We start from the raw sequence: 19,903 nt of genomic DNA, 5'->3' as shown, positions 1-19,903 counted from the left end.
GAAGTATTTTTTTTCTCAAGTTTCTTTCTTGAAAACCCAGTTCTGTGCTGAAGGCCACTTCCGTGGAAAATGTGGGTGAATCCTTCTGGATTCTCACGTGCCCTTTTTTAAATCTAGTTTATTCACTTCAGCTTTGTCCTTTCTTTTTTAAAAAGCACTGCGGTCTGACTACTCATGGGCCCCTCTTTGGACTTTGCTTAGAAACAGCCTCCAGCTGCTTTTCCTTTGGTCTCCATCCCGGTGAGTCTCTTTAGTGCTGGTAAAAAGAGTCAGATTAAAAACTACAGGAAGATCTTTTCTCTCTGCACACCCTAGGTAGCTAAAGCCTCTGCCCACCTGCTCTGTCCTGGTCCTTCAGCCCTTTCTTTCTCCAAGGCAATGACCTATAGTGACAGGAAACATTTTTGCCACCTTTTTCTTAAACACCATAACTTTTAAACTCTCCATAACAGAGGCCAGGTGGAGCTGCATGGGATTCAGGATGAGGAAACTGTCTCATATTAAAAATAACCCATGCCTACACCCCAAGCCAGGTTTAAAGCTATTCCAAGCCTACATAAGGGCTGAGAAACCTTGATATTAACTGTTATTTCAAAGCCTTTTTTTTCAATTTTGCTGCCTGCCTTCCCGGTGCTGTCTGGACCTGGAAGAAACACAGCTAAACGGGCTGTTCTCTAACTTGGGGACCGAGGCCTATTTTGGATCACACTTGCTGCCCTGTAGATTGTAACTTCAGGGGTTAGGATCAATGCACCAAGATCATCACCTCAGATGCTGTAGTGCAAGCTGCCGGGGTGGGAAGGATGCCTTATTAGCTGTGGCACTGACTGGGTCTCAAGCAAGATGTGGGTCACGTTCCCAACACAGGCCAGACTCCATGCGCGGCCTTGGGCAAATCATTTAATCTGCCTTCAGTTCGACCAGTGTATAATAAAACGTGGATAATATAGCACATGGCGCATATGTGTCCTGATACTGTGGTGACGGAGGCTACACAAGTTTCTGGAGGGACCGGACAGCCGTCCATTTGATTTCTGAAGCCTCCCCAAGCCTGTGCACCAGTCGTTCCTCTGCTTGCACCCCCCTGGCTGTACCACAGTGCCCCGCTGCTTGCACACGGAGGTCGGGGGGCTTGGAGCTTGCTCACAGACCTAAAACTGCTGCCTCTGAAATGAGTCAGGTGCTGGGGAAATAGCAGGTGACGTCTGGGCCGTTTGCCTTCGAGGAATACCAGCCCTGGAGATCGAGGAGCGAGTTGAGAACTCAGAGCCTTGTACTTGGTGATTGGGCTACATCCGCATCCATCGCAGAAAGGGTCCCAGTGTAACCATTCATCTTTCCACCCCATCTCTATTTCCAGTGGTTTAGGGTTTTGCGTTTCCTGCTCGGATTGATTGCCCCCACCTTTTTTTTTGCCTCCTGGAGGCTCTGATGGCTCATTTAACATCTCATATTTTCTCTGGCCCATCACTGTCACACAGACTTACTTTTTCTTGGAAGAGACCTGCAACTGTGAAACTCTTCTCAACTGCCAGGGTCCTTTGCGTTTCCTGCTTCTTTGTATTTCCTCTTACGGCTGTCGGAATAAATGAGCATCTTGCGCCTCACTTGGAACAAGCTGCCAGATCCCACCCACCCGAGTGGGCTTTTGCGGGGTGGGAAGCAAGGAGATGTGCTGATGCATTTGTTCTTCCCAGTTTATCTTGAAGCAGTTCTTCGTTCTTCCCCTATCCCTTTCTCCCTCTCTCAGTTGCTAGTTAAAAGTCAAAGAACGAAACGACCTATTTGCTCTCCTCTGGATGGTGTCAGAAGCCCAGAGAAGCAGCCCTCGGTGGGGGGAAGAGATGAGTCATAAAACTGGTTTTGCTTTACCTCCCTCTGAAATGCATAAATTGAAGTGCAAATTAATTTCCAGAATGTTGATGTTGTCCCAGGGTGATTCTTGGTGATATTCGGCAACGGGGGAAGCGGGAAGTCATCTTTCCTTAATTAATACAATGTACAATGCTTCACCCATAGGCATACAGGGCTCATCAGCATGTCCTATACATCCTGTCTGTGCCAAGTGCCGTGCTGGCATTCCCTCTTTGGACAATTTAAGCTTTATTTTTATGCCTTTTCTGCTGCACTCATTTATTAAGCAATGCTCCCACTCTGAAGCTTTTCAGAGGCCCCATTACTTTGCCTTGGACTCTGTTAATAGCCAGATCACTGAGCCTTAGCCTATCAGGCATGTCATATTTGCAATCAGAAAATGTTCATACAAATGAGAGAATTAAACACACAGGGAAACGAGCGTTTTTAAAAAAATTCTGGAGCGCACCGTTTCGCATAGAGCAGCTCATATTCGAGACGCTTTGTGCCAAACAGGAACTCAGTTGGATTTGATGAATCTTCTGAATGTTCCTCTGCATGAAATGGAACTAGAGGCTTAGTGAGGTCCTTGAATAAAGTGCCGTAGGGGAAGAAATGACGGTTATATACTTAGAGCACAGAGCATGTGCTGTGCTAGTCTAAATTGTTCTGAAACAAGGGTTGTTTATGGTCCTCGAATATCCAGGGCAGTAATGCTATAGTGATTCCCTTTCCAAAGGCCTTTCACATGAGGCCTCATAACAGTAGCTAACTGAGCCTCATCACAATGCAGTAGGTATTACACTCATTGTAATGCAGAACTGGCCAAATACAGAGGCTGCCTAATTTACTCAATATGTCAGTCCTCTGGGCGTTGGACCAAAAAAAAATCAAAAAAAATCCAAAGCTAGGGTTCTGTGGTTGGCTGAAAAGTAGGCTGATTGATTTTTTTATTTTTTTTAAATGAAAAATTTTGAAGAACACCCCAGCACACCCTTGATTTCTTTTGCATTTTTTACATTTTTGCTTAAAAACATAAAGTTTGAGTTGATTTTTTTTTGTTTCATGTTAGTTTGCAGCACTAAAAATGTGCTTGCAGTACTAAAAATGGGAGGGTTGGGGGTATTCTCTCCATTTCTCTCTTTTTCTCTCTCCACAAAAGGGAGGCTGGATGGAGAGAAAAAGAACAATAAAAAGGAAGGGGAAAACATCGTACTTAAAGTGATATGTGCTTATTTTTCAAAAACTGAATCAATAGAATGTGGGGTTTTTGTTGTGTCAAAAATAATGAAAATCTAGAAGGCAACAGTACATTTAAGAAAATAATTCTCCATTCTTTCAGGAAAAAAAATGTGGTTGAAAGAATTTGCAGCAAAATATTTCAACAACTGTAAAGTCTGGTGAGCTCTCACCACAACCAGATCTTCTCTCAGCAGCCTGGACAAGGTCTTCTTGTAGGCTTTGCTTTCTGAAGCAGCCAGCATATGATGCAAAGTGCCCTGATAGACAGTGGGCGTATCTACACATGCATTTACTGCACGGTAACTTACTGCGCAGTAAGTTACTGGGCAGTAAGTGGTTTTTAGATCAGAGTCTACACATGTAGGCATTACAGTGCAGTAACGCTGTGTGTAGACTGACTTGGAAGTAAAGTTAGTCCCAAGTCAGTCCACACCAACAGTGTTACTGTGCCTCGGTGTCTACATGTGCCTTACTGTGCAGTAACTAAGTGCAGTAACTGATGTATCATGCAGGTAGCAAATTTATGCCCAAGTTGGTATATGTCGCTGTGCAGTACAGGCGCACATGTGTAGAAGCACACCGATAATGTGCACTAACTTTCAGTTACTGTGCAGTAACCATGGACATGTAGACGCTCTCAGCATCCATGAACCACAAGATAGAGATATGCCGGCTGCCTGGGTGAATCCGGTTCTTAGTTAATACTACCTTTGTGAAGTCACTGGATGGAGAGGTTTGGAAGGGACTTCAAGAGCCACTTAGTCCAAACCCCTAACCCTCTTGCTTAAGCCACAGATTTGGGATGAAGTGTCTCATGGGGTGCATCTGCATGTTCATTAATGCACTGTGGCTACTGCACATTAAATTTAGTGCTTGTAATAACAGGTACTAATTGAATGGGCGCATATACACAGGACGCTTACTGTGCCTTAGCTGAATAACACTGCGCAGTAGCGCGTCATGGCAAAAACCATGCTAATAGCCTACTATGCAGTATTATAGGCTAATGCATAGTAAGCATCGCTAAATAACCAGGCGCTGGTGCTACTGAGCAGTAACTTTCAGTACTGCATACTTAGTACTTTATTAAGGAAGTAGTAAACTAAATGCACAGGATCTAAGGTGCATTAATAAACGTTTAGATGCACCCAATGTGCAGTAACTGGTGCTACTGCGCAGTAGCATCAGTGCATGTTTTTTTTGTGGTGCTAATGTGCAGTAGAGTAATTCTACTGCACATTAGTGCATTAGCACAGCATTTGCAGTGACACACTAATGCACAGTAGGATTACTCTACAGTGCATTTAGCATCTCATGTAGATGCACCCATATTCTACCAAGCAAAGTTTCCCTGGAACCTTTTACCAAACAGGTGTGTGTTGCCTCTATGCAGCAATAAAGAAATTAGCTGAGTGTAGAGACTTGGCAGCTTTCTGCCTCATTGTATCGATTAACCCTCTTAGCAATTGCTCCTACCCATAATTATAGAATCACAGAAAATTAGAGCTGGGAAAGACCTAAAAATCCACTCCTTGCAGACCAGCGCAAGATAGATCATTGTAGCATCCTCACTTCTGCTTTTGTTCAACCCTAAGGTTAAGCGTGCTAAGTGGTGGGGCAGTCCCCCATCCATGGAAAGACTGCACCACAGTCTAACACTGTTAGGCAAGGTCTCTGGGTATTCAGTCTTCAAGAGAAAAAAAATCATGTTCTATACGACGGATCCTGTTGTAGCACAAGTGTGCATCTAGTGGGTCTGGTTTGCCATGGCCTTGCAGCATCTGAAAGCATGACATCTGTTATAAGATATGGGCAAAACATACTATGGCTATGGATGCCATAGGTGTTCTTGCTTGGGATTCTGTGTTTACATGGTCTTATCTGGATTTCCTTGACCCTGTCCCCAAGTTGTGGCTTCCCCTTATCACCATGGGCTCTGAGAGGCATGCTTTGCTTTGCTCACATGTCCTAATCCGTGACCTCCAACTGGCTCAGCTCGTACTAGGGACTTCACCCTCAAAAGAAGATGTGCAGCCAGAAGTGAATATGAGAGCATGTCCTGGTTCAGAGTGGTTAAATGTAAACGTCAGCAAGGGTGACCAGAGTTAAGTGGCTCTGGAAGCTGTGCTGCCTCTGACCCACGTCTCTTGCTGTTTATTTTAAAAATAGTTTGTGTGTGCTCATCTGTTTGATCCATACTCCTGGGTGCCAGTAGTTTCAAGTAACGCTCCAGTCATCAGAGCTTTCATTGTATTCCCCCGGGGGACTCCTTGCATGTATGAATGGGCCTAATTCAGCTCCTAATGGCCTGTTCTCTAGCAAGCCTACATGTCTCTATGGGGGAAACCAACATTGTACCAGCCATTCGGTCCTGTATAACAACATACAAGCAAGGCTGAGAAACTAAGATATATATCCAGAAAGATTACAGAAAAATATCACATTCTGTCACAAGGACCAACTCAAAATGGTGCCATGGTACAACAGCCGTGCACAGGCATGAATAGCAACACAAGGTTTCAAGTGTTAGAGAAAGAGGCCTGGCGCATGTTAGGAATGGCAGTGTTATTCAGGCAACTGGGCTGAATTATATTGTGTAAAGCTTAATATAGCAAGACAGGTTTGGATTAGCATGCTGAGCTCCCATGCCCACATCTGGCTGCGTCCACATGCCTGTTTGCTATGTTGGTTGGATTAGACACACATGCCGCATGTCTTATACCATCCGGATATATACCTCAGTGTTTGTTTACCTCTAGGGGAAGATATAATTAAAATTTCAGCAGACTAATTAGCAACATCCACTAATTTAGTTGCGATTGCCTACAGCAGTGGGTTGTGTATTTTTTTCCCCCCTCCCTTTGCATATTATTGACTATAAAATATGCCTTGTTCTTTTCCATTTTGTTCCCGTTTTAGTCCAGAGCAAAACAACCTTCTTAAGTAGTCTGCATCCATTTCCTCTGTCTCTTTACATGAGCAGTGATGATCCCCTTCACTCTGACATCTCCAGCTTGCAACAGATGAATTTCTGAGCCTGCATATTCTTGAAGTCTCATTGCCTTTTACATGCTTTAGTGCTTCCTGGGTAGGACTGCACACAGCAGTCACAGGAGTTCATAAACCAGGCAGACAGCTGGCAAAAAAAGTCTTAGGACTTGTCTATGCTATGAAGCTGCAGCTGCCAGAGCTTTGCAAGTAGAGCTATGGTGGTAGACACCCGCTTATCTCTCCCCTGGATATACAGTGGGTTTTTTCCTTTATCTGGAGAACAGAATTGTTCTCAGTCAAAACTTTGCAGTGAAGACCAGGCCTTCAGTAGGTGGCTTGCTGAGGCTGGCTGCTTGGTCCCTGTTCTAGGCTGATTTGGATGGTTGGCCTTGCAACACAGGCTTGATGCATGGTGTTGATGCAGATGCAGCTCATTTGTCACAGATGCCCAGTGGATTTCACTGAGGTTCATTAGACTGAAATTTCTAAGGAAGTCTGGAGACCGAGCAGACTCCCAGAGACTGTTCCCAAAAAACCCTGTTCAGCAAAAGTAGTGCAGTTTGTGCCCGTCTCCGACCTTCTCATGAATTCAGGGGTGGGGAGGGGAGTCATTACACTACCTCTCTCTCCCCCCATTTATCTGCCTGGCTCACTTTTGAGCTGCCCCTTCCTTCCCTCCCATGCCTCGCTTAGGGGAACATTTTCTGCTCTAACAGTTTTTTTGCCACTGGTTCCCACTGCTGCTGAGAGCTGCCGATTCCCCCGTGCCACCAATTGCTGCTGCCTTTCTGGCTTCGCGTGCTAGATAAAATGTCTTTGTGGGCCCGATCCTGCCTGTGGGTCATAGGTTGTTAACACCTGTTCTTGCATACGTATTTTAAGCAAACATGTACCCAGTGAATCTGCCACATCGGTCAGAATGGGAAATGCATGGAATCTATACACTTACATACATGTACATACATGCATACATGTATACCCGCTGCTGTGGTTCAGTGGTATAATCCTTGTCTACCATGTGGGAGACCTGGGTTTAACTCCCAGACATGCATATAATTACGGTCATGGAGGCACCAAGTATCTAGACTTGGTCCGGCATTTGAAATTCTGTGTCGATGGTCTAAAGGCCCGGAGGAAGATGTCCATATTAATAATATGACAACTGAAAAATGACAAGGAACAATATTCCCATATTCTTCTTCTGCTAGATTAGTGCTGTATTTCAAATTAAATTGGTCACAAGGCAACATTGCACACCCCTAAGACTGTGAGAGCCTGTAGTGCATCTCTAGGAGGTACTAGAGAGTGAAGACGAAAACAATGGTCTAAAGGAAGGTCTGGGCAGCCTGCCTTGGCGTATGTTCAAATTCCTGGTGACATCTTATGCATACAACATGATCCAGAAGCATCAACTGTTGCTCACTACATACGTGTATATATGCATATGTATGTGTATGTAGAATATATATATGTATATACATATAGATGTGTGTGTCTGTATGTAGAAATCCATTTTTAAATATTATAGTTTGTAGAGTATATTGCGTGTTTAATTTTAAAAGTATATCTATCAATTTTAAATATCATTTCCCTCATTCGGCTCTGAGTTACATGGTGGAGTCACTAGGTATAGTTTCTTTAAAATCTTCCTGGGTGCAGAAAGTATGGAGCTCAGATGCTCATCTTTGCTGTCCCTTCCCCTCTCTTCCTCCCCACAACCTTCAGCTCCTTCAGCTCAGGGTTGAAACGTTAGCAAAATAGCCGAGTCAATGTGCATCCAAGCACACTTGTTTTTGCCTGTGGACACAGATAGGGATGTGGCTCCTGGTACTATCAGTCCTTCAACCTTTGAAAACACTTAATTCAATCCAGAGAAGAAATTGCAAGGGGACAAAGGCTCTGGAAAGTCAAACGCTATCGAGGTACAAAGAAAAGAGGAAGAACAAAGCAACTGTTGTGTCCTTTCTAATGGGATTTGGAGTCAGTTTGAGTTATTAATTGGCTAATAATCCTGAGCCAGTTGCAGCGGTAGCTCAAGGCTCCCACTTTGGAAGACTGCATCAGCAGGAGCCAGGGGCCGTGTCAGCAAAAAAGTGACTTTTATACCATCACTTCTGGCTGCACCTTGTTCTCTCAGCTCTTTCTCTTACGAGTTGAGATAAATGAAGAGAGCAGGGAGGAGGAGGGGGTCTAGCCATTGTGTAAGTGTCCCGCTCGGGATTACGGGGCATTGTACGTGCCTTAGGTTTCTGCCTGCTGCCTCAGTGCTCATAGGTGCAGGAGGCATAGAGCAGCACGGCACTTGGGAAGAATAGAGAAAGGTGAGGTATGGTATTATATGCCCTAGTCAAGCTTATGCTTTTGAGTTTCATTAAACCTTTCCTCCTCTTTGTATGCACCTGAAAGGCAGAGCACTGTCAGCTGAAGAGCATTGAGACCTTGCTGCTAGATGTACACCTTGCTGGGGTTGTTTGACCCCAGTACTCTTTCCTGCCATGGCAGGAGGTCGGACTAGATGATCTGCTCAGGTCCCTTCCGACCCTAGAAACTATGAACTCTGACACCTCTGCCCTGTGCTTTGTGTCTGGTCCTGTAGAGCCACCGAGGTAGGAGGCAGCAGCTTTGGTTGTGTATCTGCAAGGTTGCGTAGAGCCATTTAGCAAGAAAACGGTTTACAAGGCAGGGAGCCCTGCCTGGCTCCTGTGCAATGTGTCAGAGAGAAAAGAAGGGAAAAGTAAGAGAACAAGTTGGGAACAAGCAGGAGCCTGTGGTGCTACGCTTCTGCCCATGCTAGACCTGGCAAGAATACTCCTGACCGGAAAGGCCAGGCAGATGGGAGGGGGACCCCCTTTTTGTGCTGGTTTGCCACAAAAAAAAAAAAAAAAAAAAAAAAAAAAAAGAAAAATAAACATTTTAATCGATTCTAATGAATCCGGATGGCACTGCTCAATGATGCGTGTCCAAGGCACTATAGTACTCTCACAATGGCAAGTCCCAGTGGTAGTGGTGCCGATATTTTTGGAGCCGGAGGATCTGAGGCCTAACCCTGCTGTCTCTGAGGTGGTCTGCAGCCCTGGTGGCAAAGCTCAAACTCAAGAAACCGTGGGGATTTGTTACTTATTCGTTATATCCTTAGGCGGAAGGAATTGGAACTCATGGTAGAGCTGATACCTTTTATTAGACCAACTAGATTTTTGGGAAAAAAAAATGTCCTGTTTTTGGAAAATTTGTAAAAAATCTAGTTGGATTAATAAAAGATGTCACCACTACCACAAGTTATGATTCCTAGACCAGGGACAGGCAATTATTTTGGGTGGAGGGCCACTTAATGAGTTTTGGGAAGCCATCAAGGGCCTCATAACAGGCAGCCGGGGGCAGATAAATATTAATTTTCTACATTTTTTAGGGGTCCCGCAGGCTGGATAGAATAGCCTGGCGGGCCGCATGTGGCCCGCGGGACACATTTTGCCCACCCCTGCTCTAGACCAATACAGCTACAAGCTGGGATACCCAACATCCTTCGACTGAAGTTTTTGTGAACAAAATGTATGAAGACCATTTAGTTGTGAGACTAGCACTCATGTGTTGCTAACATGGCAAAGCTGTTCCAGCTGTTAGGAACATTTATCAGGAAAGTAATGAAAAGGCAGTGACCGAGGATCTTCATAGACTTCAGCTGGGATCAAGAGTTTTAAGGCAAGAAGAGGGCTTGCGTTGAAGAGAATAAGAACGAGACGTGTCTTGCTCTTCAGTCTCTACTACTCTCCTCAAGACACTCTGTGGGCTCTCACGATCTTAGGGTTGTGTGATATTGCCTTGTGAGCATTTTAATTTGAAATATAGCACTAACGTGACAGAAGAATAGTATAGGGATGCTGCCCCTCATCCTTTTTTGTCATCTTATTATTAATAGGGTCATCAGGCATATTAAAACTAATGGAGGGAACAGGACAGAAAATTCATGGGAAATTGAATTGTTTTAAAAGACTCACTTTTTCCTATGCTTGAGTGATACTCATTATTAGTCCGGATGATCTCCACCCTAGAGTTCTAAAGGAACTGGCCGAGGTCACTGCAAGTCCCCTGGCACGGCTTCACGAGCACTCGTGGTGCTCTGGTGAGGTACCGGAGGACTGGAAGAGGGCCAGCGTGGTTTCCATCTTCAAAAAAAGGCAGGAAGGAGGACCCGGGAAACTATAGGCCGGTTAGTCTTACCTCGATCCTAGGCAAGCTGTTTGAGAAAATTATGCTGGCACACATCCAGGAGGGGCCAGCAGGAGACTGCATGCTTAGGGGCAACCAACACGGGTTCATCAGTGGCAGGTCCTGTCAGACCAACCTGGTGGCCTTCTATGATCAGATCACCAAATCCTTAGACGCAGGGGGAGCAGTGGACGTCGTCTTCCTGGACTTCTGGAAGGCTTTCGACACTGTCTCTCACCCTGTTCTCATTAAGAAACTGGGGGGCTGTGGTGTAGACACCCACACAGTCAAACGGGTCACCAACTGGCTGGAGGGCCGTACTCAGAGGGTGGTAGTGGATGGGTCCTTCTCAACCTGGAAGGACGTGGGCAGTGTGGTCCCCCAGGGCTCAGTCCTTGGGCCTGCACTGTTCAACATCTTCATCAGTGATTTGGACGAGGGGGTAAAAAGCACCCTGCTCAAATCTGCCGATGACACTAAGATGTGGGGGGACGTGGGCACACTGGAAGGATGCAACAGGCTACAATCAGACCTAGACAGGTTACAAGGGTGGGCGGACGAGAATAGGATGGGTTTCAACACAGACAAGTGCAAGGTGATGCACCTTGGGAGGAACAACCGGCACCATACCTACAGGCTGGGAACTCCCCTCTTGTCAGCACGGAGGCAGAAAAGGATCTGGGGGTCATCATTGACTCCAAGATGAACACGGGCCGGCAGTGTGGGGACGCAGTCAGGAAGGCCAACCGCACATTGTCATGCATCCACAGATGCATCTCGAGCAGGTCCAGGGAGGTGATCCTCCTCCTCTATGCGGCACTGGTCAGGCCGCAGCTGGAGTATTGCGTCCAGGTCTGGGCGCTGCACTTCAGGAGGGATGTGGACAGCATGGAGAGGGTCCAGAGGAGGCCACTCGTATGATCAGGGGACAGCAGGGACCTTTTTTTTACCCCCTATGCATTTAAAAAAGGACTTCTTATTGTCCTGAATCTGGGAAGCTAGTCCCAGTTCCATCTCTGCCTTGGCCTTCCTGACTCCCCCCCTACATCCCCGAGCAACTACAGCATAGTCCTCCCTGGTGATGACCCCTTATTTCCATTGGGTGTAAGTCTCCTTTTTAGCAAGGAGACATTCCCGGATGCTTTTGGTGAGCCACGGAGGCTTGTGTGCTCTCCTGCTCCCTTTGATCCTCGTTGGGATTACCTTCCTTTGGGCTTGGAGGATCGTCTCCTTAAGGAGCGACCACTCTCCTTGGACACCTGGCTCCCCTCCCCTCCGGGACCTCAGCGCTTCTCCAACTGTCCTCCTTAGCTCATTGAAATCTGCCCTCCTAAAATCTAGGGCCGCTGCCTTACTGCATGCCTTTGCCACTTTGCGCTGGATGGTGAATCCCAGCAGGCGATGATCGCTGTTGCCCAGGGGGTCGAGCACCCGCAGCCCCCTCACCGGGTCATCACCCGTGGCCAGCACTAGGTCCAACAAGGCGTCTCCCCCGGTGCTGCTGTGCACCTCCTGGGTTAGATGGAGGTCCTGCACTCTGGGCAAGAACTGACGTGAGCGGTCAGACCTGGCTGACTGCTCTTCCCAGCAGATGTCCGGGAAGTTCAGGTCCCCCATGACTACCACATCCTTAGCCTTCACCACCTCTGTGAGCTGACCCAAGGATTCCTGGTCAAGCTCTTCTCCCTGGTCGGGAGGTCTGTAGTAGCCCCCCACCGTTAAGTCTCTTTCCCCTCGACTGCCTTGTACTCTAACCCAAAGCACTTCAGAGTGCCCCTCCCCTGGCTCCTTGCTAATTGACGAGGATGAGTGTTCCTCCTTAATATAGAGTGCCACGCCCCCACCCCTCTTTCCTATCCTGTCCCTCCTATACAGCCTATAGCCCTTGACGTTCACCGCCCAATCATGCGTTGAGTCCCGCCACATTTCCGTAATCCCCACTATGTCCGGGCTGGTGTCAATTGAAATATCCAAAAAATATTGATGAGTCACATAGACATGTATCTTTGCCCTTCTGCTCAATGATTGGGCTACTGTGCCGAACCACATGATTGCATAAGGCTAGTCTAATAAACATTTGGATATTTATCTTGCTGGGATCCTATGACCCCAGCTGACTTCCTGCCCCTGGGGCAGGGGGCTGGACTCAAAGATCTTCCGAGGTCCCTTCCAGCCCTGATGTCTATGAAATCTATGAAATATCCATACTCACCGTGAATAATACCTTCCTCTTCCAGTCATCGCACTGAAATTGGATCCAGTGGTTGAAGAACAAGTCAAAAAATAGTATGGGTTTGGCTTCCATCAAAGTGAGATGAAATCAGTTGGATAGAAATTAAACCCACACTATTTTTTTATTCTGGGAACAGACCTGACTTTGACCTCAATGTTCTTGTTGATAAACAATGAAGGTTTCAGTGATTGCAACTCGGCGTTGTCATCATTGCTTCTGCATCTTGGACTATCATTAGTCCAAGCCTGAGATCATTTGGGTTATTTGGTTGTTCCATATCCAGCTCAAATGCTTTACTTTTTTATGAGATCTACAGAAATGTGCTTTCATAGCCACATGTTGTTTGCTTTTATTTGTAAAATTTTTTTTTGAATCTCCTAACTGTTGATGCCATGGGGATCGGAGCGGCACAGGATTGTGATAAGTGTTTTAGAGCATTAGGGAATCATGAGCTCTGGTTGGCTCAGAGGGAATCTATTATTTACAATCTACTGTATCAAATTCAGCTTGCACCAAATTAGAAACTGATTTTTGCCGTCCTCCCTTTTTAATCTAACCCCTTGGTTAACTCTGAAGAAGCTGCTCCATAAATCACACGGACATCTATGGATTTTTTTTTCCCCCCTGCCAGCCACTGCTAGGACTAAATGTTCATCTACCAGCGATTCTTATCAGGTAGAGCACTAATAATAATAATTCTGTTCCAGGCTTGACTCCCCCTGTGCCAGAAGGAAGGCTATCTTTGTAATCTGCTTTGCAACATGTTTTCAGGATATAAAATAGCAATGTGCATGCACATCTTGACTTTAAGCGCTTAGGTTTTTAATTAGGAGAAGTCGGGATAGTGAGTATAAAATGCTCCAAACTTTGGTTGTGGTTTGTAGGTTATCACCTGGCCACATTTACTGAAGGAAGCAAATAATGCCTACTTCTTTTCATTACCGATTTTTAGAGCACTTACAGTGGAGACCATTGGTATTGTTTTCATTGTGTAGATGAGGAAACTGAGGCACAGAGTGGGGAAGTGTCCCGTCCCGGGTCAGGCAAGTGTATTATATCAGCTGTGGAGCTGGCAGAGGCGCAGGGCTGGAAGGGCCTTTGGGAGGCCATCTAGCTGAACCTCACGTTCAAGACAGGATCGTCCCTGTTTGAACCATCTTGGACAAGCATTGGTCTTAGACACTTCCAGCGATGGAGACTCCACAACCTGTCTAGGGAATCTGTCCCAGTGCTTCATCTTTCTCTGTTGACCCACTCTTTAGAGTGAATTGAAAGCCGAGACTCTAACCCAAGTCTCCTGAGTCTTAGTGTAGTGCTTACTTTTTTAGGCCACTCAGAATCAGCATTATTGTTGACTGATCAATGGGTAATATTAGTAGACCAATGTACTCCCCTTTGAGTCTCTTAGAGCTGCAGTGATTAGCTGTTTAGCTGAAACTGTAATGACTTATGCCTTCCTTCAGCCAACCAGAGATTCCTAGTCCAATACCTAGCATCAGCCAAGATGGTGGCACTTCCACGAGCAGAGACAGAATCAAAGGCACGTGTCACAGCTGCTGGGTGCACGTGCTTTTGGCAATCAGAGTACTTAATAGTAATTATAGTGCCTAGAGTATGCACTTCACTCAGTAGCAGCACTGATCTGCTTCCATAGCACCCCTAAGATGCACGTAAGCCATCATCAATGTGACAGCAGGAACTAGAATGTGACCTTGTCTTTTGGGCTGTGACGTCATTGGAAAAGCCAGAAGAGAGAATGTGGTTTTCCCCTGCAGTAGAGACCTCACATACACATTTGGCTGTTACTGTTGAATCTCATTCAAAGACCCTATGGTCAATGTATGTGAAGTCTATGGACTTCACTATGATTTGGTCCATAGACTTCACTGTGAAGTCTGTGGACTTCACTATGATTTGGTTCAGAGTTGAACTTGATCTAATGAATGAAGTCCAGGTCGCTGGGGCTGTTGGACTGAAGTGTGCCTTAAGAGGTCTGCTGAGGTCAGGTAGGATGTCTTTCTAAATGCTCTTGTCTCCAGTTGGCTCAAATAGAAAGCTGACTCTTCCCTCTGAAGGCAGACTGCAGGGACAGTGACCGTAATTGGCCCCGGAGCTGGGTACAGGAGCTGGTTGGGGAAGAGTAGTTGTGCTGGTACCCCAGGGGCCAGCTGCAAGCTGGCAAACATCATGCAATACAATATTGATATCGGTAAAGAACAGTATGTTTAATCTGGGGAGCTACTTCACGGTCAGGGCGGCTAGGATCTGGAACCAACTCCCAAGAGAAGTGGTGCTGGCTCCTACCCTGGGGGTGTTTAAGAGGAGGTTAGATGAAAACCTTGCTGGGGTCGTTTGACCCCAGTACCCTTTCCTGCCATGGCAGGGGGTCGGACTAGATGATCTGCTCAGGTCCCTTCCGACCCTACTAACTATGAAACTATGAAAGCCTCAGTGATTGTTGGGTGAAGAGTAATTGTTGGGCACCACACACTACATCAAGCACTGATCTGGACAACTTCAGACAGTTTGGTTAGGCCAAGTTTAAATTCAGCTTGTCCAGCCCATCTTTTCATATAAAATCTGGCAATTTTCTTGCAGCACATCTCCTCCATAAATGGGGTCCTGGGTTCTCCCACCTCTGCTGGACAGAGCAACGTCAGATAATTATAGTGAGGTAATGGCCTAGAAACACACTGGGCTGTATCCAGGTAGGTAGGTAGGTAGGTTTCACGGGCTGGACACTGTAGGGCATCTTTCACTGTCCCAGTGTATTTATGTACTATACTTCAGCTGCAAGGTGTTGGATGGGTTCAGCCAATGATTCCTGCAGCCAGTTGGATCAATATTTATTGAAAGGGCAGTAGGCAGAGCAGGGCAGCACCTTCGAGACTAACTCATTCAGACAGGCATGAGCTTTCAGGACTACAGGCTACTTCATCAGATGCTATGATCACACTGGTCCCTTCTGCATCAGAGAGAGGCTTAGCCCCTGAACACAGGGCTTTCTGACACCTAGGATGATAGGAGGACTCATCTCTTGTGTTTCAATTTGGTCCCAACCCTGCGTGAAATGAATGATCAGACGTCACGCTCCAGTAGTCTGGTGTCTGGCAGTTCTCATGCTTCAAAGGAAGTCAAGGAAATAATAAGACATGCAATCTCCTGGACAGTCTTTTAATATGTGGGAGGACAGCCCAGCTCTTTGGGGACCAGCTCACACCCTCACTGTCGCATCTGTGTTTGCTGTACTGTGATTTTACATGCACTTTTGCCCTGACTGCCGTAAGCACATGTGTGTTTGTGCGTGGAGGCCAGGCTTCCTTGCACAGCTGGGGAGAGGAGTTCAATCCCCGCCACAGCTGGAAGGAGCTCCCTTTGCAGCGGAGATGCAGGCAAGATCATCGTAATGCTGATAGTCCTTCAGTGCCCTTGCTACAGCTTCCCGAGGCAAGTTCCAACACAAATGCTTGGGAAGGTATTGAAGAATAAGTGAAATCCCTTCGGATGCCCATGGGCGAGTGCAAGAATAGAAGTGTGGGAGGACACAGGGTTTTGTTGTGGAAATACTCAGACCCGGGCCAGGCTACCCTGGGTACCCCTGACTCCAGCTAACTGCAGTGGAAAAATAGGGGTAGATGGTGTGGAGTTGTGCTCACTGTTTGCATGACGTCTTCATATATTTATTAAATCCATGCGTATTCCAAAGTGGTCTCTCAAAGCAGAGCAGTGGATACATCCATGTCCAGCTGTCCCCGCTCACAGCCTTGTATCTCACTAGTTCCCTTCTCTCTCCACTTCCCCAGGTCCGTAGCGGGTTTGGATAAGGAGCCTGACTTGGTGCACATGGAAGCCCGGACAGCTGATGGACGTGAGTGCCTGAGCCCAGCGCTAATAAGATCGGCCCTGAGTGAGCGGTGAAGTGGGAACTGAATTTTGCATGCCTCATTTTTTCCTCCCAATTTACATTTTAATTGATTGGGAAGATGTGGGTCGATGGCCTCTATTTTCAGTGCATCCTCGTCTGTTAAACCCATGGGGGTGGGGACCAGTGGCAGGGCTGGGTTCTGTGAAGAAACTGGGAAGAGCTGAGATCAGGATAAATCGACTGGGGGGAGCAATCTGTTTCAGGTCTCTATTGAGTTAGTTCAATACCACATGTGTTGGATGAATAATATAGGGTCAGGCTTACCACTCTCGGGATGTAGGTTTAATCGACACCATCAGAGTGGCACAAACTAGCCAGTATGTGCCAGAAAAGCCTTTTTGTAATGGAGAGCCTATTGCAAATGGCTTACAACCACCCCACTCCTTCTGCACACGGGGAATGGAGCTCCGTATATTTGTACTTCCTCCTGCCCTTCTCCCCAGCTCAGTAGACTTACCCCTTATGGGCCGAGAGAGTGCTTCCTTCCCCGTCTCTGCAAGCATCACGCTGGCACCCAGAAAAGCACTTAACTTGTGACTGAAATGCAGCCGGCCGTCTGCAGAGCAGAATGGATTCTTAAGTAATTAATTCCTAACCAACTGGATAGGATGCATTAGAAACAAGTTGCGCTCTTTCTTTCTTTTCCTCCAATTTTTTTTGTGCCGTTCTTCTCTCCTTGAGATCTCACAAAAGTTTTTACGAGTTTTATACAGGAGGCACAACACAGAAATGCACCTGCCGCTAGGGTGGAGTATCGCAGGTATTTAATAGCTCACTGCAATCCTGCCCAGCAGTAGAAGACCATGCCCTTTTGGAAATAGAGGAGAAACGTAGGAAAGCAGAAGGCCGTTATGGTGAAGTGGCAGGTGGAGAATTCATCCCCTGAGGGGGTAGGATGGGGAGGTAGCAGACTTTATTATTTTTAAGGGGCAAGAGGCATCTTTTGGATGTAGATCCCATTACACTTGAATCTGCTATGGCCTGGGGCTCATTCTGTTTGAATTCCCTGATTGTCTGTCTATCCATAAGGCGGCATTTATTGCAAAACCTCTTTTTAGCACCGACTGCTCTGCCGATCAGAGAGGACGGCAGGATGATTCTCTCCGGATAACTAATGATGCAGTGAAGGGAAGGGCTCTGTGTAATGCACCTCTTCTGCTGCCCTGGACTGAGGGGCTGCCAATGACTGAAAGTCAGCAAAGCTGCATATAGGCGTGCCATAGTTTCAGGATGGTGAGGATGGATTGGTCTCCCCAGAAACTTGCAGGATGCTCCTTAGAGCTACTGATAGGAGCTTTTTGCAAGGGTCTCCATGTTTTCTCTCATTTCCCATTCTCCTCACAACGGAGAGATTGATCCTCTCCCTTCCCCTTCCCTTTGTTAACTCTACAAGAGAGGAGCAGGAGTCATTAGGAACCTGGATGTCAAATATCTCCGGTGATTGATGTTAACAGGCCATCCAGGCCTGACCTTTTCAGCATGCCGTGTGTTGACAGGTTGGCCTGTTTCGCTTCTCCCTTCAGGGGCCCACCTGCCATTAGCACCTAGTAGAGAAAGACAAGTCCCCTACTTCCTTCAAAAGCCTTTGTGTGATTTCTACCTGTTAGAGCAGAGGCTGCATCACGGGAACTGCAGGAAGTTGCCTTGCTTCTGTGCACTTCATTGTCTCCTTCAGTCATCGGGCGTGCATTGTGCGCGCATGTTAATTTGCAAGGTGCTTTGAGATCCTCAGGCGGAAAGGGCTGTATAGCATTGCAGCACCTTAGAGACAGTCATGTCCTGAATGCAATATGAGAAATTCAGGAGAATTTTTAAGGAGAGGTGTGAAAATAGGATTTGCAAGACTGTAGCAATCCCTCCAAGCCACTAGATGTCCACATTGCTTCACACACCACCAGCCGGAGAAAGGAGTAGTATAGAAGGAAGCAGACACACATTTAAAAACCCCTCCAAAAATCATGGTTCGGCTGGGTCCTCCATTTAGGGGTGGTTGGAAAATGGATATGCAATTTTGTATCCATCAAAATATTGAGCTTTCCCCAAAAACGTGTAGTCATCCTCGCTTTCCTGTTTCATTTTTGCACAATATACATCACAATATACATTGTTGGGCAATGAATTCGCCCAACCACATCTCAGGTTCAGACTTGATTCCTGCTAAGACTTGCACATCACAACTAACCGTAGGCAAATCATTAATGCGCTTGCAATCCCGTTGGGTGCACACCACCTGCGTCCCTGTCCAACTAGCTTTGCAAAACTGGGCCGGAGAGCCCCTGAGGTTTGTGGTTTCTACCTCAGGAAGCCCCATGAGAACAGCCTTTCTCGGTGCTCCAGGCCTTTGCAAGCTATGCAGTTTGTGAGCCAGGTTTTATCAGCATCGCTGCTGACAGCCCTGCGCATGTGAATGTGAGGGTCTGTGTACTCCTCGGGTCAGAAGGACCAGTGCCGCATTGGCTAAGACAACAGGACAGTGAAGCAGCTGTCCCTTCAGGGTTTTATATAGGGAAGATGCACGTTTAATTTTAAATATTAAGGGCCCAAATCCAAACTCCAGGTGCAAGCATCTTGGCAATGTCCAGAGCCTGGTCCAAGTTTTGCAGGTCAGGAACCAGTTGTATGATCTGCACGAGTTCTTCTCTTCCAGACTGATAATAAAAATGAAAGCAAATGGACCAAGGGCTAAGCAGGATGTGGAATGGTGTTCGACCAGAATTTGTCAACCAAGCTCAAGGAAACACTGGGAGAACACTCTCCTTCTCTTGTCTCACAGGCCTCAAGACCCTGCAACCGTTTCAGCTAGAGCCTTTTATCTCCTCATCTTGCACAATTCCTTTCCAGAGTTTTTTTTATCTTCACCTAGATTTCATAGGTTTCATAGATTGCTTGATTTCGTAGACATTAGGGGAAGGGACCTCGTGAGATCATCTGGTCCCACCCCTTGCCCAAAGGGCAGGAAGTCAGTTGGGGTCCGGTGATCCCAGCAAAGTTGGGCATCCAGGTGTCCCTATCCCTCTCAGATCAGTTTTTAAGTTATCTTCCCATTGTTGCATTGGTCTGTCTCAAGATCTGATATCCTCCACCTCAGCTTCCCAAATCTGCTTCACATCTTTCTTCATTAGTTCTCATGATACCCCAGCCTATTTCATTCTCTTTCATTATCTTGCTTAAGACATCAGGTGTTTTGTAAAATAAGGGTGTAGACAATGAAATGGGCAGGGCATATGGCAAGAACCGGTGCACGAGGGCATGTGAGGCACATTTTGGAAGCTGGCGCAGACGGTATCAGGGCACACTGAATTATTTTTATGCTCAGCAATTCATGCTGCCTTCCTTCACTTGTTAAACCACTCAGCTTTCCATGAACCTGAGGTCTGTCTTGCTTCCTGAGAAGGGGGCTATCAGTTGCCTTCCTTGTTCCCGACCCCAGAAAGCATCAACCTTGCTTTGCATAG

The 19,903-nt window shown here is 46.6% G+C and overlaps 1 protein-coding gene across 2 annotated transcripts in view; it reads left to right on the top strand.

The window, feature by feature from the left end:
- SORCS3 (sortilin related VPS10 domain containing receptor 3) overlaps window positions 1-19,903 on the top strand; it is a 432,841-nt gene that overhangs the window by 296,857 nt on the left and 116,081 nt on the right. The window contains exon 6 of one of the 2 annotated variants that reach the window (XM_090057528.1): window positions 16,327-16,391. In XM_090057528.1, coding sequence (XP_089913654.1) covers window positions 16,327-16,391 — 65 coding nt within the window. Of the gene's footprint in view, window positions 1-16,326; window positions 16,431-19,903 lie in introns of both variants that reach the window. The other variant, XM_090057527.1, reaches the window with a different exon arrangement.

This window comes from Crocodylus siamensis, chromosome 7, assembly GCF_052110815.1.
Source record: "Crocodylus siamensis isolate JL-2025a chromosome 7, ASM5211081v1, whole genome shotgun sequence".
Classification (NCBI taxonomy): domain Eukaryota; kingdom Metazoa; phylum Chordata; order Crocodylia; family Crocodylidae; genus Crocodylus; species Crocodylus siamensis.
This window is presented reverse-complemented; position numbering and strand designations above follow the sequence as displayed.